The sequence below is a fragment of the Penicillium soppii genome, assembly GCF_028829465.1.
Source record: "Penicillium soppii strain IBT 18220 chromosome Unknown utg000004l, whole genome shotgun sequence".
Classification (NCBI taxonomy): domain Eukaryota; kingdom Fungi; phylum Ascomycota; class Eurotiomycetes; order Eurotiales; family Aspergillaceae; genus Penicillium; species Penicillium soppii.
Window position 1 is genome coordinate 4,727,774 of NW_026643234.1, and position 25,098 is coordinate 4,752,871.

Sequence of the window (25,098 nt, forward strand, 5' to 3'; positions counted from 1 at the left end):
TTGAATTATGTACAATATACAGACAATTGCATATCTCGGTTCAATTGAACAGGAAGATGTTTTTATTTCCATTTTTCTTCCTATTAACTGTGATTTGGCCGACTATGGGAGCTTGACTCCTCATATCCGGTTTGTAGACATAATACATGGAGTAGACTTTCTCCAATTTATAAACCAGTCCCCCATGCCGTGGTATGAGATAGATAGAGACAATAGACCAACAACACCATACGCCAGGAACACTGCAGACCTAGGGCCAAAGCAAGCGAAGGAAACACGGAGTAATACCGAATGCCCTTAAACATCAGTCATATTCCGATCCTCATCACCACCCGCCTCGCCCATGGTGGTATCTTCGCCGAAGATATCCTCCATCTTCCCATCGTCCTCTTCTTCATCACCACCCTCCTCATTATCCCCAGCCACGTCACCAGAAACAACACCATTCCCAGCTGCAAGCGGCGGTGCGTCAGGCACCTCTTCTTCGCCCTCACTGTCCCACTCATCCTTCATATTCCACCCCAAGCCAGTAAGACAGAAGCGCTCGGGAGGCAAGCGCAGCCCTCCTACCGAAACACTCTGGTTAGCATCTTTGGGCGCCCCATTCGGAGCAGCAGCGGGATCAAAGCCACGCGAAACACCAGGCAACGCAATCCGGTTACGCTCCGACGCAACATCCATCAGGAACTCCTTTGGCAGCCCGGTCTGGAACTGAAAGTGCAGGCGCGAGGCAATGCTCAGACGCAGTGCCGGCAGGGATACACTACTGACTTCGGCGGAGCCCTTGGGGCCGGCTGCGCCGTCTGTTGCTGCAGCGTAACCTTCTGTGGCGAGATGCACGGCATCTTGCAGGACGTTGGCGGTGTAGCGGTATGCGAAGTCGAGGAGTTGGAGAGGGACCCGGTCTTGGTAGGCGGTTACGCCTAGCGAGGCGAGGAGCATGTGGACCAGCCGCACGTCGCGTGGGCGTCGCGATTTCCCGCTATCTTGGATTGATGTCCCCGGGACTTGTGGGGCTTGTGGTGCTGTTGAGGGTTGGGGGGCTGCGGCTTGGGTACTGGGTTGAGCCTGGGGGGCGGGCGCGACACCGTTTGTGGTGGCTTCGGCAGGTGGTGTGAGAGGAGGTTGGGTTGGAGGCACCGATCCTTGGGTTTGGCTTGGTGATGCCATTTTGGTGAGAGTGTTGATCGGAGATCAAGGAAGATGATGGAGAGGGAGTCGCGATCTTGCAGAAGTGATGAAGTCGGAATTGCACCTTGATAAGAGGACCTGCTCAGTATCTTGGGGCGAAATTGCCAGCGCAACTTTGCTGCTCAGATGCTGGCAATCCAATAGTGCGAGCGAGTGTGGAGTAATAGAGTGACAATTTGGTGAAGCCGAAAAGAAGTCCAGCGCAGGAGCTCCGATATTGAGCTAAACCGCATTAGGTAATCGAGCACTTGGAATGTCCATCAATGAATGGATGCAACATTGGATATTAGTTATGGAAGTTTCACCTTCAGTTGCCTTTGTTGGTGAATCATGAATCATATGCTTAATGCTTAATCAATTGTATCATTCAGTTGTCTATGACCAATAGGCTATGGTCGCATGAAGTGTCCAGTCACTGTTTCGCGCTAGACAGTAAGCATCGGCATATAAGGTCCCTCAGAACTTGCCATGTTTGGAGTACACAAGTAAATAGGCAGCTGTGTTAGATTTGTCAAAATTTGACTATTTCTGAAGATATCGACCACCAAAAACAACGCCATCAGCAGCCTCCAGGCTAGGCACCGACTTTTGACCTCGTATTGTATAAGAGACATATTTCACCCGCAAGTCCACGACCTCGTTTCACAACGCAACATCTCTCAGACTCTCTCACGGCACCAGACATGGAACCTATACAGCCTTGCTCAAGCGGTCCAAGTCTGATGACTCTCCCGTCAGAACTTCACCTCCAAATAAGCACCTACTTATGCTACCCAGACGCTCTGGCCCTAAAACACAGTAGTCGCCATTTCTACTCCATGGTCTACACAGGCGTACACCTAAAAGTTGACTGGCTGGTCGAGAGATTCGAGAGCAAACTTGAATGTCCAATGGAGAAATGCTCATTTCGCACCGATGAATCATTTTGCAATGATCGAATCAGGGGTATCATGGAACGTCGCCGATGGCATCTTGAATGTCGGCCGGTTAAGGGTGGGTGTATTGTTGTTAATGGGAAGACCTGTCGGACAGATTTGGTGCCAACTTGGTTCAAGATCAAGGCGCAGGGGAGGAGGATGGTGGTGAGAGGAGTATGGATTTGGGGACAGGAAGGTATATTGTTCTTCCTTTCCTGGGTTGCTTTTTATGGACCTCCGTTTGTTGACTCTGGTATAGCATTTTTGGTTGGAATAATGGCCGTTGTATTGAATTTATTATGGCTTTCTGCTCGAAGGTTAGTTATCATTGTTTCTGGTTCACGGCCCTTGCTAAATCGATTTTTTAGAATTGTTTACTCGGTAGTAAACTGAGAAGATACCATACGACTTTGAACCTTCCAAGGTTGGTACGGCGAGGGTGACAACCAACGTACGTGTATGTATGTATGATTCTTAGATATTTTTGGGGAAGAAGGATATAATCAAATTCCAGTAAAATGAAAAGAGTGCCAAAGAAATCTACAATAAAAAGGAGGGGTGGTGCGAAGTACCTATTATATACAATTCCCAAACTGCAGTCGACACATTTCGAACCCTAGCGCATGAATTTTGCTACATGCCCCGTAAAGGGTACTATCATAAAAAGGGTAACTACCATACAGGACGACTTGACACAAGTCCAGCCGACTAGGTTGCGCAGGAGAGATGTCTCAATCTACATGTTAGGTATAACTAGGACCCTCATGTTTGGATATTTCCTAATTAGGAACACCGGACTCCAAACCCCCTTCTAGACCGGAAGGGCTCACAAGTAAGATAATAAACCTGAATGGGCCAGTTACTCACACAACTCTAATGTTTCTCAGGGGGTTTATCGATTGGTGATGCTATCGATCTGTTAATGCTGCCGATCTGGGGAGCCACACTTCATTCAAATGTGCAAAATATCAGATTTGCGGTTTTCCGACAGTCGCTAGTTGAATAATTGTCAATTGTGACCAGAATTATTGACTAAGAGAGATTGACTCGATTATCAACGAGAGACGCGGAGCTGTGCATGACTGTGCATGACTGTGATGTAATGATCGAGATGATCGAGTATCCAAAGTAGATCGCGATCGACCTCGATGGAGATAATTCCAAGAGAGCTGCCCAGACCCATAGAGACCATAGGCTTCGTAATTGCGAGTTTTTTATACTTTCTGATGCATGATTGGACTTGAATGGAAGTACTGGAGCAGTAAAAGTGGACAAATGTGTTCATGGGGTGATCCCTGAATCTAATCACTGACGTCACATTGACGAGGCTCATACTTCCAAGAAAAGTTGATATCAGCTGTCACATATAAGTTGTCCTGAGCTTCCTGCTTTTGTTTAATTCACAATCTCTATCTTAATCACATACACCATGTCTGCAGACGCCACTACCAACACAAGTACGGGCAACCACCCCGTGGACCCCTACAAGTCCAAGAACTTCGAGGACCCTCCTCTTCCTCAGAAGATCGAAGACTTGACCACCTTCATCTCCCAAGTGAAGTTTGGCATGTTGACCACCAAACAATCCGACGGCGACTATCTGGCATCGCGCTGCATGGCCCTCGCCGCACAGGTATGGCATTTCCAAACTTCTATATACTCGAATATCAAACAAAGCCATGTACTAACAAGTGTCCCCACACAGGAAAACGGCGGCATTGATTTGATCTTCCACACCAACCTTTTCTCCGGCAAGGCCATGGACCTCGCCGCACACCCACAAGAAACCAATATGTCCTTCCTTGACCCCTCCAGTGGAGCCTGGGCTTCCATCTCAGGTACTGCATCCATCATCAGTGACTCTGAAACCGTGGAGAAGTACTACTCGCCCATGCTGAAGGCGTGGATTGGTGATATGGGCGACGGTGTGCACGACGGTGGCCCCAAGGACCCGCGGATCGGTGTCATCAGGCTCGAAGCGAAGCTGGCGACGCATAACGTTACCCACAAGGGGTTGCTTGGTCGCGCCTATGATACTGTTAAGGGTGCTGTGCAGGGCAATGTTCCTTCCATCAATGGTATTCGGGAATTGACCAAGGAGGAGCTCGCTGAGTGTATGTCCATTGTTCCTTCTCTTTGTGGTTTGAATTATACTGACTTGTTTTTAGGGCGCCGGACGCACAAGGAATAAGCTGATCTTACCGTTCCTGTAGTGGCAGCTAGATACTCTTATGTTGTATGACTGAATGATATGGCAAAATACTTAGGAGTTAATGATATTCTCTGCTGTGCATAATCACAAAGGCCATTGGGACGTAGACTTTTCTCCTTCAGTATGAGATCGTGCTCTTCCAGGGCAGAACTGCCCATCGTTCGATCCCCACCAACCTCCACATAGCTTACCATCTCCACCACCGTGGCCGCGCCAGCACTATATCCAAGGAAGAAATGTGAGATACTGCTGCAGAAGATGGTAAATCTAACTCTTACGCTTGTTCTGTGGCCGCACTCGCTGGTTTTCTCCATCAGTAAGTGCCAATCAATATGCCAATGGATGCTTGTGTCTTACAAATTGATCCTTCCAATCCTGCAATCGCCGCCATTGCATCTCTGGTCTACACCTACATCAGTATATTACAATTCGCAATCGAACCAACAACCACATACACCACAAACTTGCCAACATGTTCTAGGCGTTCTCAGTCTCATGAACGTTATGATGTCACTATTCAATGCTACTCAGTGGCTCCCAGAATGATGGCCTATGCGCTGTTCAACTCTGGAATAGAGACAAATTTAAGTTCGAGGTTGTATCACACGCTTTGTTGAACTTCAAATAGCGCGAAAGCTGGGTGCAATATGGCACCTTGCTCGTGATAGTATCAATCAAACAAATATGATAAACTAGACCTACATATACATACATACATGTATATAGGAAATAATACAATAACTAAACAATCAGATCAATAGAAAAGGGGAATGAAAAGAGAACAATAGAAAACAACATTGGAAGAACAGTATACAGGGAAAAGGAGCTCAGTATAAATACTTCCGTCTCCTCCCAACTTCTCCTTTTCGTTTCTTCCTTCCTCACCTGTCCGGACGCTGTTCCATCGCACAGGGGCCTTTGGCCAAAATTCAAACCTACCAGAACCTACGACTCTCCAGGGGGCATTTACATTTGCTGTGACCTTGAATACTAACTTACCTTTCAAAAGACATCGTTCAAACTGTGTCTAGGACCCATTCTTTCTTCTTGTTTTTGGGCATGCCGGATTCATTTCTTTGAATTTTTGACCCGAATACCTTGGCTTGCTTCGGTATTTACATCCGTTCTGTGGGCTCTTTTCATCAAACACCCTAATTCCTTTTCGGCATTTGGTCTTTTTTCCCCTCTACTACCTTGCGGGCTCGTGCCATAGCAGACAAGTGACTGCTTTGGCTCGATTCGAGCTTGTTAAGGACATATTGTGAGAAAATAGAATGAATGTCATTTAAATACATTCAAGATTATCTTTTAAAACTGTATTACTACATTTGTAGACGAGGGCCGTGAAATCCCAGCTTCGGTTCTCCAATCCATGTAAACACCCTCCAGGTACATTTGTAAAAATAAATCCAAGCGAGATGATATTACCAAGAGCTCACTCCCAATTCGCCACAAAATAAAAGAGGGTATCGTCCCAAACTCCCGCTGCGGTGTGTAAAAGCCAAGAAACAACAAAGTGGCACCACGGAAACACTCAAATCTGAAGGCTTAGTTAGCACAGTAAGAAATAGATGAAGAAAAAGTCAAGACTCACCAAAACAAGAGGAAGACGCGCAGGAATGCCGCCCTCATGCAGCAGCATTGCAACGGCCTTTTGTGGCGTCGCCTGCAACTTGCGATATGCCTCACGTACGTGCCGCGGTTCGATAGGCGTGCGGCCCTCCTCAGGCGGGTCAAATAGACCAGTCTCGCGCTTGCGCTTCTTCAAGTTCTCGCCTGCATCGGCACCTCCACGACGGTTCTTCTCGTTGTCTTCGCGTTCCTTGACTTTGAGCGCCTCTTCGGTCAGGGTCTGGACGATTTCGAAAGTGAGGAATCCTAGGATATCCACGATGTCGTCATTTGGCTTGGACTCGGTGACGATGCCGAAACCCGCCCATTCGCGGAACCGCTTGCTTTTTCGGTAGGTGAAGGATGCTTGGCGACACTCGGACCAGAAAACGTACTCTTCTCTTGTCATGTGTCGGGTGCGTTCGTCAGCAGCGGCGAGGCGCTGAAGGGTTGCGTAGTTCTGTTCTTCCTCTTCTTCGTCCTCTTCGTCCTCGCGTTCTGGCACTTGGATCGAGTAGAAGCTGTTGACGTCCCAGGCAAGTCCGACCTTTGCTCGCTTGTTCTTGGGTTTGGCGGCTACATCTGCAGGGCCTGCGACGGCGCCTGCTGCATCATCGGCGGCAGCAAAGTCCGCGGCATCACCTCCTCCCTTGTCGTCGGAATCTTTGACGTTTTTGCGGACATCTTTCCAGGAAAGAAATGTTCGAAGACGAGATACCTTGGCCTTGTCGTGGCGGATCAAAAAAATCAGGTCGTCCGTGGAGATAGAGCGAACTCCACGCCGGGTTGCCAACGCAGTGCTTCGGGTAAGCTTTTGACGTTAGCGGTTAAATGCATTTACACGAGAACTCCAGTACTCACGATTTCAATGACTTGTTGGCGGGTGATTTCTTCAATCAAAGTAGTAGTTTCAGGGGAAGGCTCAGCAGTCTCTCCAGAGACAAACATCATCTTTGTAGCAATGTCAGTAAACCATTTTTTGGCTGAGCTCCTAGTCTCAGTGTGAGTCCGAGCTTCAGTCACAATCTCAGGATCTTCCCGTCTCTTGGTCTTTTTGGTGCTTTTGATGCTTGCAGTCCTTGTGTTGCTTTTGGCAGCGGAAGGAACCCTTCTGCCAGTTTTAGCGGGCAAATGATTGAGGATGGAATTGCGAAGTTCGAGGATTTTAGCATGAGCGATATCTTCGATCGATGCAGCGCCAGAACCGGGGAAAGACATGCTTGCTAAAACTAAGCAAAACAGCAATATCTTCAAGTGCTCGATTGGGGTGTCAATCAACCATGCGTAGAGTCCTTGTTTGATGGAAATTCGAAACAACCCAAGACATCAGAGAACACATCAGGGCATTGGAATCTCTGTCAACAAAAGACTTGGTTGGGTATCATCCAGGGACCTCATAGGCCTACTGATAGTTTAGGGCTGCAGTATACAAGGTCCAGGTTTCCTGTCTCAGAGCGCATGAATCACAACCACCATATCTTGCCCTCATCCTTCCGAAGCATGACCTCCACCTTGCTATTTATTCACAAGATATGCTGCCCAAGTCATACAGTCGATACTATCGGAGTATGGTGTCCAATATTGCGCGTCTATCCTTCCTGGCGCAAAGACGCGGATTCGGAAGCCCAGTCGAAGTGCAATGCGCTCAAGAGAAGCGTAGAACCTCCAAAACCCACACCATTTAGACGCCCAATAGACGAGAAGACCGAGAGATAGTACAGGAAGCGAGCGAAAAAGATACCGAATGAACTCACCTGTTGGATCTCCTGTCGGTACTTTGGATTCCGATCGGAGCTCATGGTGAATGACGACCACCCTACCGGAGTGGATTTCGATGGCTATATATATTATAACGAGGGTGTTGAGGGTCTATAAAAGACAGACGGTATACTGGCGACACAGGGAGGTGAAAGTACATCAAGATGCGGTTGTATGTCTACGATCTGGGGATAGGATCCAGGCGGTCACGTTCTGCCGGACTTGCGGCGGTGATGTGGGCGGTGATGCGGCGTTGCGGGGCAGATATTCTTTTTTTCTTGTCTATTGTTCGCTTGGATTGCTCAATTAACAACGTATCAATTGAATTGCTGGGTTGAAGTTGCTCAGCTAGTCAATTCAGATACCCCTCAGCCAAAATGTTGCACCTTATTGGTCTTGGTTTGGCCGATGAGACGGATATTACCGTCCGCGGTCTGGAGATCGTGAAGCGGGCCGAAAGAGTCTATCTTGAGGCATACACAAGTATCCTTCTTGTGGATAAGTCAAAGCTTGTAAGTGGACATATATCCTTGATATTATTCAAAATGCAATTGCTTTCGTATCACAACCCAAAACGTGTAACAGATGACTGATTCGATATAATACCAGTAGGAAGCCTTCTACGGCCGCCCCGTCATCGAGGCGGATCGCGAACTCGTCGAAACCGGCAGTGATGATATCCTCGCCGGCGCGGATAAAGCAGACATCGTCTTCCTGGTAGTCGGCGATCCGTTCGGGTACGACCCCACCCCCACCATCTCCAAATCACAAACTAACCCAACCAGCGCAACAACTCATACCGACCTCGTCCTGCGCGCCCGCGAACTAGGAATCGAAACAAATAACGTCCCCAATGCCTCTATCATGTCCGGAATCGGCTGCACCGGCCTGCAGCTCTACAACTTTGGCCAAACAGTAAGCATGGTCTTCTTTTTGGACAACTGGAAGCCATCCTCGTACTACGACCGCGTGCGCGAGAACGTCCAGATCGGCCTGCACACGCTGGTGCTCCTCGACATTAAGGTTAAAGAGCAGTCAATTGAGAACATGGCGCGCGGTCGTCGCATCTACGAGCCCCCTCGTTACATGACTGTTGCGCAGTGTGCATCGCAGATGCTCGAGACAGAGGAGGAGCGGAAGGAGGGTGTTTACGGACCAGATAGCTTGGCTGTGGGTGCTGCCCGAGTTGGAGCTGCCAACCAGAAGCTTGTTTCAGGGACCCTGCAGGAATTGTCCACTGTTGAGATGGGAGCGCCGTTGCACAGCCTTGTTCTTTTGGGACGGAGGACGCATGACCTCGAGAGGGACTATATTCGGGAATACGCTGTCAACAAGGAGACCTTTGATGCCAGTTACGCCAAGGGCTATGGAGCTAGCCTGTGAGGCTCTCATGTCATATGAAATCAAGATTAAAATGCATATTCAGTCCTAAATAGAGGCCGATTTATTCTCATGACATTAGATGTTGAGTAGAAGGTTCAATCAATGATGGCGACCGATAGACTGCGTACATAATCAGCAGGTTTGAGAAGTACAAGGTAGTGAAAATATAATGTGAAATGTTGATTCTCATTCGATCTGCGCCAAAGGAATCGGCAGACCAGGGGATCTGGACTTTTCTATTCTAAAACAAAATGAAAATGCTGTAAATAGCGAGAGATGCAAACCCGAGAGATGCAAAACAAATGGTATCCAAAAAAAAACAAGAAACAAGGCAAGGATATGCAAGCGAACAAGAAAAGCCAATATGCGTCAAAAATTTACAGCCCACCGGTGCAGCAGATGTATAAACGAGATCATTCGGAGACGATATGACCTGCACCGGCATAGCAGCGAGAAATCCAAAAACGAAAAACGAAAACATGGAAACATCCACGACCACCAGACACCGGATAATATGCAAAATGTTGATGTTGAAGCAATGTACAATCCAACTGAACAAAAGAAAAGCTCATATCGTATCACATCACTAAGAGGCATGTTCGACCTCGTCATCCTCGCCGGGAAGAAGGATCTCATGCCCAGAACCTTCATAGACGAAGATAGCTGCAAGGCATCCAAACACGGATACCAGGGCAATCATCCACCAGGCAAAGCCAACCATGCCGATGTCCAGACCGTATCCGTACCACGCACCCGAGAAGATAGGGCCGATGGTGCGGAATGCGGACGACACGGACTGGCCGATACCGTGGATTGTGCCCAGGACCGAGGGGTGCGGCGAGCAGTTGTTCAGTAGGATGATGGAGGTGGGCAGGGTGAAGGTTCGTGCGGTGACTTGGAAGAATAACACGATGATGATCCAGAACCAGACCCAGGGGCCGTTTGCTTGGCCAGGTGGCGGGATGGTGGATGGCGCGAGCGAGATGTAGGGAGCGATGAAGTAGGCAAGTGGGAAGAGGGCTAGAAAATACTGGTAGCTCTTGGCTGTGCCGAGGCGGCCGTTGATGGATGGGTAAACGGTGAATTGAAGGAACATGCCGATCACACCTAGAATGGCGGTTGCGAAGCCGACGCTCTGGGGCAGCATACCGAGTCCACCCGTGAAGGCGAATGGCAGGCTTTGAGCGGGGCTGGCCGGGTCATTGGCGTCATAGCGGGGGGTTGAAAGGAAGAGGAGCCAGAGGTTGTTGAAAGCACCCATTTGGAAGTCGAAGAATGCCTGTGCTCCAAGTGTGCACAGGACGTTCTTGGTCCAGATTCTGCGGAATGGCAGGACGCGCTGGAGACGCACGGGCTTGTGGGCCTTTTCTTCGAGTTCGTAGCTCTCGGAACGGTCTAAAGGTCTGCCTAGCAAAGGTCCATCCTCTTCGTAGTCACGGAAAGGAAGTCTGGTGTACAAAGGCGAAGAAGAGGGAACTACTGCCTTGATGCTGCGCGCAAACAGCTTCATGGCAAATGCACCCAAGCCAGGCTTACCCTTGCAAGATGCGAGGGTCTCTTCTAACCCATATGCAACCAAAGCGGCGGTGCAAGAAAGGAAGCAGAAGTTTGCGAACATAGGCAGCGCATACGGGTATTTCTCGAGCCACTGCACTCCATTTTCACCTCCAAATGAGGAGTTAAGACCAAAAAGGCGAGGGTAGCTCTTAACTGGATCAGCCAACATGCCACCCATAACTGTGAAACTGTTCAGCACATTATCGCAAAGTCGCAAACACATTAGTACATACCAGGACCGAACAACGAGGCCACATTGAAGCCAATAGGTAGAATTAAGAAAGCGCGGGAGTGATATTTCTTTTCCTTAACATTCTCCGCAATCATAGTCCGAATGATACCGACAGTGCCGTTGATAGCGCCGCCAAATGAGCGCCAGAACACGGCCTGCGCGAACGACGTCGAATAAGCGACACCCAAGCACGACATCGCAGTACCAATAAGACCAACAAGCAAGACAAACTTCCGCCCACCCCACTCAGCATCCGCAACCCGACCCCAGGGAATAGCAGTCGCAAACTGAGCAGCAGTGAAAGCACCCTGAAGAATACCTGCCTGGGTCGCAACGTCTGAGTCGGACAGGTTCGGATCAAACGACTTAAGCTGGTAGAACATGTACGCCTGCAGCGAGGCAATCTGCAGGAAATCAAACACCCGGCACAAACCTAGCAGCGCCAATTGGCCCTTCCGCGGCAGCGACATCCAAGTTACAGCCGCGGGGCGAGGCGGCACAGGCGCAGCGGGAAGCTCATGGTCCTGCATGCCGAGCACGGTGCCCTGGCTGATGGAGCGGCTGCGCACATGCTGATGCTGATGCTGGCTCTTGTGACCTTCCAAATCCATCGAGGTATTCCTTAGCATTGTGTCATCGATGGCGGGCTCGTCGAGGGAATTCGGGGGGAGGAGCCTTCTTCAACGCTGGCGAGAGATATGTTGGACTCGCGTCGACGACGGCCTGGATTCTCGGAGGTTTCGCCGGTGCCTTGGATGAAATGGTAGCCACTTGACCAGGACGTCGTACGCGCGTGGCGGGCATTATTCGTTTTATGGTTCCCGGTCCTGTTAGGCATGGAGGAATGGAATGTGTATGTAAGCCGGAGGAGGCGCGGTAATGATCAAAAGTGGGAATTATGACCCCTTTGGTTTCGTGTATTTTTGATGGCGCGGTAATTATTATTATTGGCTCAGAAATGCCATGAGAGGGATAAAGAGAGAGGAGTGTGTGTTTGGAGAGTGATCATCTTGACTATGTATGTATTGTTTTTGGCTCTAATCTCTCCTAGTCTTGGCCTTCGCAGGGGATTTCCATCAATGACGCTGGTTTCTCCGTACCTTATTGAGTGGCCCACAGTGGAATGCCGTTGGAGATTATTACACGGGTTTTCCATTCGATGATTATAGTACTTGATATACAGTGTATGTATACAAACATGTACTCATTCCCTACTTCGTACAGAAGAATTAATTTGATCTAATTGATAACCACCTGTACCATATGATAGATCAATACAGCTCTCGCCACAATACACAAATTTTGGATCGACAACGACAGCCGGCTTGCGACGACCAGGTCCACCTCTCCCTGCCGAGCCCACTTTAGTCCTGTATTGAGCCATGACTCGCTAATTCACCCGTGCGTTTTGGCGATTGATGTCTTGGCATTGAAAGCAATGAACCGTGGTGGATGAATTATATTAGAATCGCTTCGCTTTATTCCTTACAACGTACAATATTGTAATCAGCTCAATTTCTGGAACATCAGTACTTTTACATATTGCCCCTGAATTGTGATTGAATTTTCCAAACACTTACATAATTGACCATGTGGAACGTGCTTCCACGGAACCAATTTAAGCTTGAATACATCGAACTCTGATCCTGATACGTGAAACAAATAAAAAGCGTAAGTTACCGTATTATAACCTTAAAACTTACAAAACGTTCTAACGTTCTAGAACCAACAGCAATAACCAGCACTAAGACTCAAAAGCGTTTCAGCCCCGTAGCGTCGCAAAAAAAAGCCATTTGATACATTAGCTTGATTCAAGTCAAGCATTGTTATTGTGACATGTGCAATGCGATCAAGGTGAACCTGAGACTCGATTATCCGTCGCATCCTGCGACAAAGGCACGAAACATAACCTTCCCTTTTTGACATTGATCGGCATTCCAATATAACAATATTTTTATAGTACAATCGTACCGGGGGATTGATGGATTGACGTCTGTAATGTATTGTGAAACTACATGTATCGACATAATGCATTAACTAGACCGATACGAGGAATAAAAGCTTGCAAAAGAGCTAATATTCCGCCTCCCTCCGGGAGTACGTATGCCCCCGCGTAAGAGAGATAGAGGCGTGTCGCGGTCGGATTTATGTATTTTTCGGGTATGCGTGTTCGGAAAATGCCCACAAGTGTTCTTTACGTGGCGCCGCGTGGGCTGCGGCGTAATGTGGGCTGTTTTTATCTGATCTATGATATACTCATTGTAAATGAAGCTTTTTCGGAGCTAAGCAGGCCTTGTGATATTATATGTATGAAGTGTGAATTGTATGGGACAATGATATATAGTAATATGTACATAGCTACATGAGCTCAGGTATCAATGCAAATGCAACAAAAAAACCCAATGAATGAACGGTTACTCGTCCCGCTCTCGCTGTCGTGCATGCCCATGTGGGCTCCGCTCACCGAGCGGGAAGTATTGTGATGTTTCGCCCTCCCCAATCCACCGGCGCCAATTCCACCAAGGGAGATCGGTGGTCTGCGCGGGAGAGTGTTTCCGCTCGGTCATGCCATTTAGAGGCTCGGAGGACTCCTGGTCCCGCAGGTGGTCGCGCGAATGTTTGGTATAGTACCGATAGGCGAAATAGAATCCCGCGAAAAACGGCATCGTCACTATGAGAACACAGCCCCATGCAAGCAGGCCTGTGAGTTATTAGCTTGGTTTCTCTGCATGGTAGAATTATGAGCAATGTTGGTCTGCACTTACGACCAAAGCCCCACCCCTTCGAGTATTTGAGAGTCCCCGAAGAGTGTGGGTATCCTGAGGGTGAGGGATTGATCCAAATGTTTGATCCCGGGTTGTCGGGGTCAATCCATGGGACAGTATTCACCCCTACAGGAGGAATGAAAGGTCTCGCTGCTTCTTCGCCAGGGAAACCATATCCCGGCGCATCCAAGCAGGTGTTATCTGCGCAGAATTCGCGCAGCTCCGATGAGGGCACAAAGGTGTATTTCGTTTCAGATTTGCCGAGCACGACGCCTTCGTGATTCACAGCCTCAACCTTGGACCAAAGGTAGAAGCTGGCGTTGGTGTACTCAGTCTCAAACCCAGCCTTGGCTACCTCATCCAGCAAGGTCCAGGGCCCAGTCATGTTCATTGCGCCGTAGAATCTCCATGCCTTGACTTGGGTCGCACCGTTCCAGCTTACATAGAAGCTGGTTGGAGAGAATGGTTCAGCTGTCCGGGAGTACGACCACAGCGCAGGTGAATCTGTTGGCATTCCATCCCATTCGAACTTCATTGCACGATAGTTCATCACGGTGTCTTTGGCAAAGGCGCCCCAGAACAGGAGGTTTCCTGCCTCGTCATGCTCAGATACGAATGGATTGTTGCCCCATCCAATGAATACATTATGATTCGGCAGCATCTGTAGGTTTCCCTGGCTGGAACTCACCAAGTCATTTCGGATCGGGGCATAATCGCGGAGCTGGAGGGCGGTCTTTTCCACATGATCAATCAGGATGATCATTCCCGCAGAATATGTGTGAGTTTTGTTGAACCCGTTGTATCCATTGTTATACAGTGACACAACCGTATGGGTGGCGTTCTCAAATAGCCATCTAGCGTCGTGCTGCTGGGAAAAGCTAAAGTTGATATTCCGGAACGTCGGCTGGGCGCCATGAAGCCGCCAGATCACTGAACCATCTTTGCCAGAGATCTTGTAGATGGCGCAGGTATGACGTGACGAAATCAAATAGTCGCCGTCCGCATTTTTGTCGATGGAGTTGATGTGGAAATAATCCCATGGTTCGTGGACATTCAATCCAGTGCCGGAGGTATCGGTATGTGCCGGCCATGTATAGGTGTCCGATGGATCAACATGGTCAAGCGACCTCCATTCAAACAAAACTCTATTGGTTTCTACATCCACCTCCTGGAACACACTTTCCATTAGCCATCCAACACCGGTCTTAACATTCCAAGGTGTCATGTCGAATTGCCGTTGCTGGTAGATCGTCATCAGGGCGGTTTTCCCGTCGTTGATCGGACGAAATTCGTGCATGTCGCTCGACGCCATTCCTCCGCCCGGCTGTACTGATCGGACCACTCGATAGTTCTTGTCCATGATGATGCCATGTCCGCGGCAGTATCCTTTTTGTTGGTTTCCTTGAAAGAAACATAGGTGATCTGCGCCGTTATATTTGCACACGTGGAAGCCATGAGCATTCCCCGGACCTGAGATACCCCAGCCGCTCCATACTAGCTCCTGTTGATCGCGTGACTGGTCAGTGATCGGCAAACGTCACCCCCGCGAATTCCAAGACCTACCCCTGTGCTATCGAAGATGTACGGTCCCGGGTTTTGAAGTTCGTAAGGGGTGATGAAGATATATCCCGGGCTGAGCTTTTCTGGATCGGACTTTTCGACGTGAAAGACTGGAGGATAGATATCGGGTCTCTGTGATATGAGATGCAATTAGTCAAAATATCAAGATAGTGTTTTGGGAACTTCCAAGGTTTCTACTCACCGATTTGTAGAACGCGGTCTCTTCGCCTACCACGGTATCAATGGCGCATAGCCATAAAATCCCGATTAGAAAGAGCGAGGGAGTTCTCCTCAAAGAGGAAAGTATAGAGGCCACCATTAGTCCTTCACATCACTTCCCAGGAGAACTATAGAGGCCAAATGCGAGAATGTGGGGGAAATATGAAGCAAAGCATGTAGGAGAGATATATAAAATGCATAACCCATAGGAAAATGAAGAATGAACAGCCAAGGCCAAGGTGAGCAAGCAGTGTACGAGTCCTGATCCACCTTGTCGATGCACTTCTCTGCACTTTCTGCACAAGTGGAGAATGTAGTTGATGATAATCAACGATCATTGGCCATTCTTAGTTTAAAGCCAGAAAAAGTTGCTTAGTCAGGGTAAAAACAACCAACGCCTGTCGAGCGCCAAGATGCCCAGTCCTGCTAAATTTGCTTAACTTGCTTAACTTGCGGGGATGATTAGACACTTTGGTACATGTGTTTTGGATACCAATTCTATATACAGTATACAGCATAGAAAATTATTCTTCTGATCACCCTTCTCCATATAGACGGGAAGTTCCCCCTGAAGATTCTGATCGTCTATTGCTGCGCAAAACTCAGATTTTCCCCTATGTTTTCCAATACCTGTAATCCCAATCATGGTACTGATACGGAATACTAGTAATTCGCAGGCCACGTCATTGCTGCGAAACTTAAAATTTGGCACCCCGCTACCTAGGTAATATTACATTAACTCCGAGATTCTCTTTTATTCCTTGATTTCACGGTTTGGGTCGCGAGATATTGCATGTTTCGTGAGATTGTGGATGAACCCCTCCAGGGCCACCTAGTCGGATACCCACCCAAACCCAGAGCTGGATCCCCAACTCGACTATCTTTTCCGAACCGTGTAACCCTGAATCAAGATAGATAAAGTCAAAAGCCACGTAAAAGTGGCTGGGTGCACCCTTTGTTGCAATCGATCGTGAGCAAACCCTTGGTTTGGGGCTACAAATAGAACAGGGCAGATGACCCTGAGCATACGCAATCTGTTTTCGTAGTAGACTCTAACCTTGAAGCTAACCACCTATCACGAGTAGGCCTAGATAAGCGTTGTTCATGGCATTGATCAATTCCTGTTTACTGTATTGTGGTCTTCAAATAACAAAGTTTCTCATGTAGTCGGACTACAGCCACTCATAGAACAATTGAACATTGAATACCTGTTATGTAGGTGTACTTCGTATCCATGCATAATTGACATGCTAGTCTATGAGCGACTTCCCGGTTTCGATAATACAAATCCATCCAATGCAGTCCAACCCTCGAAAAACGGCAAAGACATTTCAAAGCCTTCATGTCAAACCAGGTCAGACATCCACGTAACCGACCCTCCAACTCGCGATCTCCTACTTCGTGCATCGAACGAGCTACCATTATGCTGAGATATATGCACATTCTGCACGAAGTGCAATGACCCACCCACCAGCCCAGACCGACAACAATAATCGCCGTCTCCGAAGATCACCCATGTGTCGAACCCAAAATAAACCAAAACTGCTCTCCTCCCAGCGTGCCACCACCGAACGTACCCCCAGTCCACGTACACATGTGCAAAACCCGGATTTTCAATTCTAAATCTACTGGTCTGACACGCCTAAACACGAGAACACGTATATTACGTGGACTGTCTCACTAGCCCTACAAGCCTTTTAGAGGCGTCTCTCGAAACCTTGAGCATGGACAAGACTTTTGGTCTCGCTGACATTGAAAACATTGATCCATAATATCAATCAGTCTCTGACAACCGAGCTTGTGGGTCTACGGTTTATGGTACCTACGAACCATGGGAGGATTGATACCGTAACCCGATAACGATACTAGTATTATTTGTTCATACGTAATGTATGGATCCTTCTTGTTTGCCAAGACTATAGCCCAGCCAAGCACTCCCCACCTCCCAATGACATGTGTCGTCTAGTTTGCTTTTTGTTTCGTACGAGTACGAGTGCAGTGGAGAGGAGTTCCTTTGGTTCCGGTTGTGGCCAGATTTAGAAGGCGTACAACGTGTTTGCTTACTGTCGGCTGCTATGTGTAATGTACACTGGAACTCAGGATGTACAATATTGTACTATTATTTGATGGGAATGTGAAAGTAAATCCATGCACAACGTTCTTTGCAACGCCTTGAATATTGGTTGCTTTGATTGTTTAAATCTCCAGCCTTGGCATGGCACAGTAATGCTTTGCAGCTCGGCGGTAAGGCTTTTCATCCAAGCGCCCCTTGCATCTCAATTATGTAGAAAGGACTGGAGAACAAATTTACCCCTCGATTAAGGTGTTGCGGTGTGTCCCACTTCATGTGAATGCAAGCAAGAAGGTCTGGAGAAAGATAGATGTGCAAAAAAAATATATAATATATACTGTAATATTATCAGGTGTTCCTCGGTAGCCCCTCCATGAACCGATTGTGACAAATTGTGAGGACAGGGGATATTAGACATGGGTATGAGAGATGCAGGTTGCTCCAAGGGAGACGATAGATCAAATGGCAACAAAAATGACCACTGAGTCTGACATGCTAAAGGCGCCTGCGCACGCTAGCAGCCAACAAGAATGTGAGAGGCGGGGAGGGGAATATGAAAAAGGAAAATATGCAAGGACGGGCGTGTTTTTTTTAGCGGGAGAAACGCTTGAAAGCAATAGTAGCAGCGAATCCAGCGGCAAGCAACGATCCACCAATGGTGACGGCCTGGAAGGCAGCGTTCATCATCTGGTGACGGTTGCGGGTGCTGCAGCGCTTGTAGAAGTCTGCCATATCGTTGCCGCGGGGGAAGGGGGTGTCGGGGACTTCCTCCTCGAGGAATTCGCAGAGCGGCGCCCAGCCGTCGTTAATGTTGTATTCGAGCAGACGCTCGGCGGGAACCAAGCTGCGGACCTCGGCGACATGGTCCTCGTACACTTGCTTGCCCTTGCCTTGGAAGTCGCCACGGAAGAATGTCTCGAAGAACTTGTTCAGCATGGGGTAGTACATGCCGGCAGCCCAGCTGAAGTTCGAAACGAACTTGTGCTCTGGGTCTGAGACACGCCAGAAGACGGTCTTCATAACGGATCTGGATTGCTTGTTAGTGCGGAATTTGATAAAGAGTCCGGTGTAGACATACGCGTGCCATGGGTCGACGTCACGGGTGGTCAAGATGACCTTGGCGTTGGGATAGGCTTCGATCAATTCCTTTGCGAAGGCACAGGCAGGCCAGTCACAAACGGCCTGGCAGTCACCCAGAAGCTGGTCCCATTCCTTGCGGCCGAACTCGCCGATTCCGTTGTACTTTGCGTTCAGGGCATCGTGCCACATCAAGCAGTCCGGCGGGTTCTCAACACTTGCGCACATCATGTGGTAACACTTGCCATAGCCAAGACGTTCAAGAGCCTTACGAAGAGCTGTCGAATAGAGATCCGGGTTAGTTTACACAGTTCAATTCCTACCAGACCCGGTATATAGGAAACGCCGGCCCACGCAACACAAACTCACAGGCAGTTCCGGTACGGCCGACACCCAGTGCGAGAACCTTCATGGGCACTGTCCGGTGGCACTTGCGGCGGTCAATGTTTGTGTCATCAGTGAAGATATCAGTCATAGGCTGAGGAGCCAGGTTATCGGAGAGCATAAGAGACATGATGTATGTTTTGAAGCTCAGATGCAATTCGATATAATTGGTGAAGCTCTATGTTGTAGAAAAAAGGAGCTGTGGAGAGAAGGGCAATGGAGCTTGATAAAGAAGGGACAGACTTATGGAAAAAGTCTAGAAGGAAGGGGGGCTTTATGAGGTTGATATGGAGACGAAAGGGGAGAATTAAAGGAATTAAATGCAAAAAAAAGAACAGTAAAAAAATGCCAGAGCTAGATCCTCCAAGGGAGATCGATAAAGCGATAAACAAAGTGGGCTCTTCTGTCAGAGTTTCAGCGCCAATGAACAGCCTCGAACCACTTTTCTCAGTTGCAAAGTATGTCACCCCGCGAGTGGCAATCTTTCCACTTCATCTTGTTCTAGTCTTGGCTGTGTCAATCTCTTCCATTCTGCGTTCCATTGTATCCTAATTGGGATGAGGGAGTACAGAAACAGACAAGGGCCACGACTATGTGCAGTGCGACACAGCGTTAATATCGTTTGGCATACGTTGTCCACCAAATCTGGAATCATTTGAGGCGCAGATAGGCAAGACGTCACTGGCTGACGCACAGGGATGTCAGGGATTGTCAGGGGTGAAACTTTGTTGAGTCAAGATTTCAAGGTATGGTATTGTGGTGTTTTTGATACCATGTGCAAAGCCGGACATTCGGTACCGAAAGTAAGATTAGTTAGTAGTATATGTGTACTCCGTATTCCGTAGTACCTGGGTATTGTATGGTGTATTGTAAAATACACCTCGAATCAAGAATGTCGTCTGCCGCCCTGCCAAGACTTAGAATCCACGTATGCTCCGTACGAATATTCTTCCGTTGATCAGCCACATTTTTACCGGCTCAGCATAGACGATCCGTGCAGGTACCGATAGTGATTGGTCGGGGATTGAAATGGCAACGCGTACACTTTCTTGTGGAGAGTGCATATTTCTGAAACGATGATTGAGTTCTGATAAATGAGTCTTGTTCATTGTACTTCAGGGCCTTTCGACATAAGACACATGAAGACATATGAAAATTGCGTTTTCCAGCAAACCGAAAAGCTCAAACCGTGTGCGTTCAAGTTGAGTTTGTATCTGCCGAGCTCGGCCCACAGCGACTCAAAGAGATCTGTTCTGCTCAGGGGGTTTCGGGATAAGAATACCGTACGAGAAATGGTGCCCCGCTCCGGGAGATTGATTGCTTTTGGCTCGTGGTCGAGACTGTTTAGTCCCACCTGCCAAGACCAGTCCAATATACGCTCAAGCGATCAACATGGACAAGGTAGGCGGCCCAGCTGGTCGGTATAACGAATGGATCCTTCTCCTTGATCGTTCGCCCAATGCCTATCCCAGAAATGAGTTTCCGCCAAATGCGATGCGGACTCGGAGCCGTGTTCGAGTATTGAGGATCTTTGTTAGAGTAATAACCTTGCACGATATGAATGAGGTAAAGTGTCGGAAGTATGAGCGCCGGGTGTGATGGGTGAGAGATACGTCTCTTTCGTTATCAGTGCTGTCACAACTGGTTTGATCGTCCCGTGTTGCGATGTTTTCCTCTCGGGGCAAGTGTGCACCCTGGGCCGGTCGATCAGGCTTGGTGGTTCTCAGGGTTCTTAGTGTTGAGCAGGTATACTGTGTGAATATCTGTGAGGATGTGTAGACAGCTAGTCTATGGCGGACAATGATGTGCCGGCATAGTCATCATGATAAGCATCTAGAGCTCAGACTCTTCGGTCTAGTTATCCTGGGATCGCAGACCATGAGATCCGTAGATAAAATCAGGTGTGAAGCAAAGCAAAGAAAACGTGCAAATAAAGTAGACTCTTCTTTTTGAGGGTTAGCAGCGACAGAGGTTCTTAAATGTTCGGTGCCAAGACTCATAGAGACGTTCGCCATTGATGGCTACGATCACCTCACCCAGCCATGACCGATTAGGAAAACACAGGGCCCGCAAAGCTGATGTCCATTTAGCATTTGGCACTGCTTTGGTCTTGATCTAAGCTTAAATCTATTTGCACAGTCTGGGCATTCGTTTCTATGAGTCAACGGCATTAATTTCGGCAGTTAGAAATGCATTTTGTACAAAGCTACCCCCGGACCCTGAGGGTCTATGGATATGGAAAGAGAATACGAAAGGCTTGGCATTGACCAGATTGGTCCGTGATTTCGACATTGGCCCCAAAGTGGTGGCATGAACTGTATGGGATTTCCATTTCCCCTTATGAAAAGCGTAACATTGTCCAAAGCCCAATACCCCTGAACTCCATGCAAATGACTGTTGATTTGATACAGGCTCGTAATCGATAAGGGTTGACCCCCAATCAAACCACGCTCCACTTCTATTCCAGCTTGTCCAGGTGCTCCAATCTCGTGAGAACAACCTGCTTGCTTGTCTCTTGAATCTCGCCTGCGAGAAAGACTTCGTCCAGGATCGCGTAGACCTATAGAATGGACGTATTAGTACCATGTTCCAAATCATCGCCGTATAACCCAGTCATGCGGGTGTTATCCCACACCACGGGCCGTACCTTGTAGAAATTGAAGACCAAATCTAGCTCGCACACGTTTCCGAAGAATTGATCCAACACTTCGACGAAGAAATGGATGGCCTCGAGGTATGCAAGCTCATTGTCATTTGCATCGACACAGACACAGAAGAATAACCCGGCATATCGTCGGTACACAACCTTTGTACTGCGGCGGAACTCGACGAAATTCGACTGGTATTTTTGATCACGAGGGGCGACAAGGCGATGGACCTGGATCGTCGGTTAGATGTCTCCGGGCGAATGTAGGCGTGGGTGGTATTGCAGGACGAACCTCGCCTTTCAGCTTCACTTTTTCTTCATCCTGCGGCTTGTGTCAGCGCAATTCGACCGCCGATTGGCATAGAGAGTTTCTGGCAGGACTCACACTGTACGGGGAGTACCACTTCGCCAGCCGCGTTTTCCCCCTATACCGTCATTAGCATGAATTATGGTCCGGAAGGAGAGCCACTCACTGGCGATTTTGAACCAGGATAAATGAAAGGACCATCTTGAACGAAAGCCAGGATGTCACCTGGTAAGCATTTATGAAACCACTCAGGGGAGTGTTGGAATAAGCTTTTGGATATTCTCCGCTGCTCCCGTTATCGAAGCTCCCCTCAACCCCATATTGCCAGATTTCACCGCCTAAATGATCTTCGAGAAGTCATACAGTATGGACATCTGCCGAGGCAATTTGTAGATTTTAGAGAGAGCTACTAGTAATTACTGAGACCTTGGGATTCAAACTGACTTTATGACTTCCAGAATCCCAACAGCAATTGAGCTAGTATAACAATATTCGCAAACATGAAGAGTATCAACAAACGTAAAGCGTAGAATTCGTTAAAAGCTCGATTCGCAACCCAGTGCAACAAGAAAGCATCAGTTGTCACTGCGAAGGAAGAGCACTTTGTTTTATGTCGCCATGGTCCACAGCGCCCAGCCCAGTCCCTCATCCTGAACTCATCCGGTTAAAGAACCTCGTTAGACGAGACTAAAGAGTATATCAGCAATGCCCGCTCCGCGCAAGATAAAGTCACATACCGTATAACTCCGAGGACTAGCAGGCTCCATGTAGCTCTCCTCTTTAACCTGTTCCTGAATTTGACTCTGGCGCTGACTCTGGCGCTGGCTTCGACTCTGAGGCTGGCTCTGACTCTGGCGCTGACTCTGACTCTGACTCTGCCTGGACTCGACCTCGCTCTCGTACTCGAACTCCGACTCTGTCTCTGACTCAGGGTACCACCGATCCGGATCCCCATTGTAAACAAGATACCAGCCGATCTTCTCACCAGGCGCAAGCCGATCCCGCAGCTCCTCCAGCGCCTTGGTCTGATCTTCCGTCAACCCAGACCCCTGCTCGACGACATCCTCGATATTCTGGCCGCCGCCGCCGCCACCACCGCGGCCGTCCCCTCCGTCCGGGATCTCCATCACCCGCGCCGCGACATAAGCGTAGTCCTGGCTGACAGTGCCGCTCGTTTCGTCAGCCGGATCGTACTGCTCGATGAAGGAGAGCTCGGGCAGGCGCGGGACGAGGTCGGCTTGCGTTTTGTGGAAGGATTCGGAGAGGAGCTCGGTTGTGAGGGGTTGTTGGATGTACTCGGCGGCTGCTTCTTCGAGATTGTGCAGCACGATGTACACCCGGATTCCGGTAAAGCCTGCGCGTGGCCAGCGGAATCCGTGGAGCATGTAGACTGGCATTTTTTGGTTTTTGGTGTCTGCCCGTGGGCGTTGGAAAAGGGGTGTTTCACTGCCCAGAGGCGGGATTACGGTTCATATTTCTCGGGTGATGTATCGACGCGATCGGGTTTTAATGGGGTCGGGTGTGTCCCGTGCATCCAACGGCTTTTGACATCTTTCTTTTTTTTTCATTCTTTTTGTTTTCACCACCTGTATGTGTCATATGTACGAAGTATATTGTTTGTTCAAATGTACGGAGTAGTATCTATTCTGTTGTGCAATATTGTATCTATTTCAGAGAATCCTATCCTGTTTAGCGTTTAATATTGACTGACAGCTGTCAATCCACTCTGTATGCCTTGCTTCTACACTAGTGTCTGCAAGAGATCTCTTATCTTGTTTCACACATACTGTATCGCAAAAGTCAGCCAGACGGAATTTTGTTTTTACCTTAGGTGTGGTAGAAGAAGCCTAGACCCCCTAAGAGCATGAAAGTTTGATTCCATCGAATTGTGAATCAAACCGAAGTTCAACTTGGTTAGTTGTAGCCTAAATACTCCTATATCTGGTCCGTTACTAGTCCCGGATGCTTTTGTGATGCTCCAGGTTCATGAGTGATACTCATGATGTGATGCCAACGGACCCAGCATACTGACAGTAAATGGCACTCCACAAAACCCAGACTCCATGCCAGCTCTGCCAGTTAAGGGCGACCTGTTCAAGACTGCGACCACACTGACATCATTCCCAGAGTCGGAGATGGCCGTGCACATATATCCAGTACCGGCAGCCTGGTAGCAGTGGCCACCACTCGGGTCGTGGACGAGCCCAGCGAGTGCCCCAGCAGGTGAGTTAGAGTCGTCCTATTCTCCAAGATCGGAGTTGTGGGCGCAAATGTTGTTGCATACTTGGGCGCGGATGGTGGGTATCAGGTCACCCAAGATAATCACGGAGATGGAAGTGGCAGGGACAATAAGTTTCATGTTGTCTATATAAGTTTGTTAGGCTTTGAGTTGTAGATTCACAACAGCGTGGTTACACACCATAGCTGTGGGTTAAATGATATGGGATGGTATACAGAAATGGAGAGGTTGAATTCTCACCTGCGATCCAAGCTAGGTGGCAGAAGAGGGATTGTCAATAGAGCTGCATTTTTGAGAGTTGGCAGTATAGGTTTCAAAATGAAAATCCCAAGCACCTGCGGGCAATTCCTGAAGCTGAAAGCGAATTTGTATAATTTAGCTATGTGGTCACTACCTAGGGCCGCTTGCAATGGCAATGGCAGATTTAACGAATATACGAGGTCGATATGCATGCGTCGTATCCGGAACAGCCAGAATCACATCCGTCAGAGGTCTAGTGGTCTAACTCACACCCCTGAAATATCTCACAGAATGTGTTTGATGTAATGGCGGCTCAGTGGCCCTAGGGCTTTAGGGCTCGGGCGTGCTTAATTTTACCCTATAATTAAAAAGCGACAAAAAGTGAGCACTAAAATAGAAGAGGAAATGTCTCGAGTGCCTGTATGTAAGTCGACTGTCACATTGGGTCTATTCACACAGACTTGAAATTGTGATTGTTGGTCTTATTCGAACTTGTTTGCTCATTTGCGGTACTTACCCCTCCAACTTTGGCGTTACGCGACCTCGAAAATGACCTATCAAATACATATTGAAGGCCGGCAAAGGCCAATTTATAGTTTGCCAGCTTGTGAATAAGCAGCCAGCCTGAGTTATGATTCGCGGTGTCATGAAGTCTAAAAATGTGATGTGTGGTACCAAGAACAGGGCTTGTTTGCAAAAATAAAACGTTCTAACAGAACAGAAAGGCA

At 48.4% G+C, this 25,098-nt stretch overlaps 10 protein-coding genes across 10 annotated transcripts; 2 read left to right on the forward strand and 8 right to left on the reverse strand.

Moving 5' to 3' along the window:
- Positions 1 to 297: 297 nt before the first annotated feature.
- Positions 298 to 1,170, reverse strand: N7529_005214 (putative transcription initiation factor TFIID, 31kD subunit; the record flags this gene model as incomplete). Its single annotated transcript, XM_057240741.1, has 1 exon — positions 298 to 1,170. One exon carries the CDS (start codon positions 1,168 to 1,170, stop codon positions 298 to 300), a length of 873 nt encoding a protein of 290 aa, XP_057100036.1.
- A 2,367-nt stretch (positions 1,171 to 3,537) lies between these two features.
- N7529_005215 (blue light-inducible protein Bli-3) lies at positions 3,538 to 4,299 on the forward strand (the record flags this gene model as incomplete). The annotated part of the gene is made up of 3 exons (XM_057240742.1): positions 3,538 to 3,741; positions 3,814 to 4,222; positions 4,277 to 4,299. 3 exons carry the CDS (start codon positions 3,538 to 3,540, stop codon positions 4,297 to 4,299), a joined length of 636 nt encoding a protein of 211 aa, XP_057100037.1.
- Positions 4,300 to 5,854: 1,555 nt separating this feature from the next.
- N7529_005216 (transcriptional regulator SPT3) lies at positions 5,855 to 6,882 on the reverse strand (the record flags this gene model as incomplete). Its single annotated transcript, XM_057240743.1, has 3 exons — positions 5,855 to 5,860; positions 5,915 to 6,742; positions 6,793 to 6,882. 3 exons carry the CDS (start codon positions 6,880 to 6,882, stop codon positions 5,855 to 5,857), a joined length of 924 nt encoding a protein of 307 aa, XP_057100038.1.
- A 638-nt stretch (positions 6,883 to 7,520) lies between these two features.
- N7529_005217 (uncharacterized protein) lies at positions 7,521 to 7,730 on the reverse strand (the record flags this gene model as incomplete). Its single annotated transcript, XM_057240744.1, has 1 exon — positions 7,521 to 7,730. The coding sequence occupies one exon, from the start codon at positions 7,728 to 7,730 to the stop codon at positions 7,521 to 7,523; it is 210 nt and encodes a 69-aa protein (XP_057100039.1).
- A 336-nt stretch (positions 7,731 to 8,066) lies between these two features.
- Positions 8,067 to 9,072, forward strand: dph5 (diphthine synthase; the record flags this gene model as incomplete). The annotated part of the gene is made up of 2 exons (XM_057240745.1): positions 8,067 to 8,201; positions 8,302 to 9,072. 2 exons carry the CDS (start codon positions 8,067 to 8,069, stop codon positions 9,070 to 9,072), a joined length of 906 nt encoding a protein of 301 aa, XP_057100040.1.
- Positions 9,073 to 9,658: 586 nt separating this feature from the next.
- Positions 9,659 to 11,490, reverse strand: N7529_005219 (putative MFS transporter; the record flags this gene model as incomplete). The annotated part of the gene is made up of 2 exons (XM_057240746.1): positions 9,659 to 10,809; positions 10,863 to 11,490. 2 exons carry the CDS (start codon positions 11,488 to 11,490, stop codon positions 9,659 to 9,661), a joined length of 1,779 nt encoding a protein of 592 aa, XP_057100041.1.
- Positions 11,491 to 13,275: 1,785 nt separating this feature from the next.
- On the reverse strand, positions 13,276 to 15,505 carry N7529_005220 (arylsulfotransferase family protein; the record flags this gene model as incomplete). Its single annotated transcript, XM_057240747.1, has 4 exons — positions 13,276 to 13,562; positions 13,627 to 15,127; positions 15,190 to 15,318; positions 15,389 to 15,505. 4 exons carry the CDS (start codon positions 15,503 to 15,505, stop codon positions 13,276 to 13,278), a joined length of 2,034 nt encoding a protein of 677 aa, XP_057100042.1.
- Positions 15,506 to 18,067: 2,562 nt separating this feature from the next.
- On the reverse strand, positions 18,068 to 19,067 carry N7529_005221 (sulfotransferase family protein; the record flags this gene model as incomplete). Its single annotated transcript, XM_057240748.1, has 3 exons — positions 18,068 to 18,503; positions 18,555 to 18,831; positions 18,923 to 19,067. 3 exons carry the CDS (start codon positions 19,065 to 19,067, stop codon positions 18,068 to 18,070), a joined length of 858 nt encoding a protein of 285 aa, XP_057100043.1.
- A 2,328-nt stretch (positions 19,068 to 21,395) lies between these two features.
- On the reverse strand, positions 21,396 to 23,288 carry N7529_005222 (AP-2 complex subunit sigma; the record flags this gene model as incomplete). Its single annotated transcript, XM_057240749.1, has 6 exons — positions 21,396 to 21,497; positions 21,585 to 21,815; positions 21,877 to 21,906; positions 21,970 to 22,009; positions 22,058 to 22,116; positions 22,629 to 23,288. 6 exons carry the CDS (start codon positions 23,286 to 23,288, stop codon positions 21,396 to 21,398), a joined length of 1,122 nt encoding a protein of 373 aa, XP_057100044.1.
- A 587-nt stretch (positions 23,289 to 23,875) lies between these two features.
- On the reverse strand, positions 23,876 to 24,250 carry N7529_005223 (uncharacterized protein; the record flags this gene model as incomplete). The annotated part of the gene is made up of 2 exons (XM_057240750.1): positions 23,876 to 24,130; positions 24,176 to 24,250. The coding sequence occupies 2 exons, from the start codon at positions 24,248 to 24,250 to the stop codon at positions 23,876 to 23,878; spliced, it is 330 nt and encodes a 109-aa protein (XP_057100045.1).
- Positions 24,251 to 25,098: the final 848 nt, after the last annotated feature.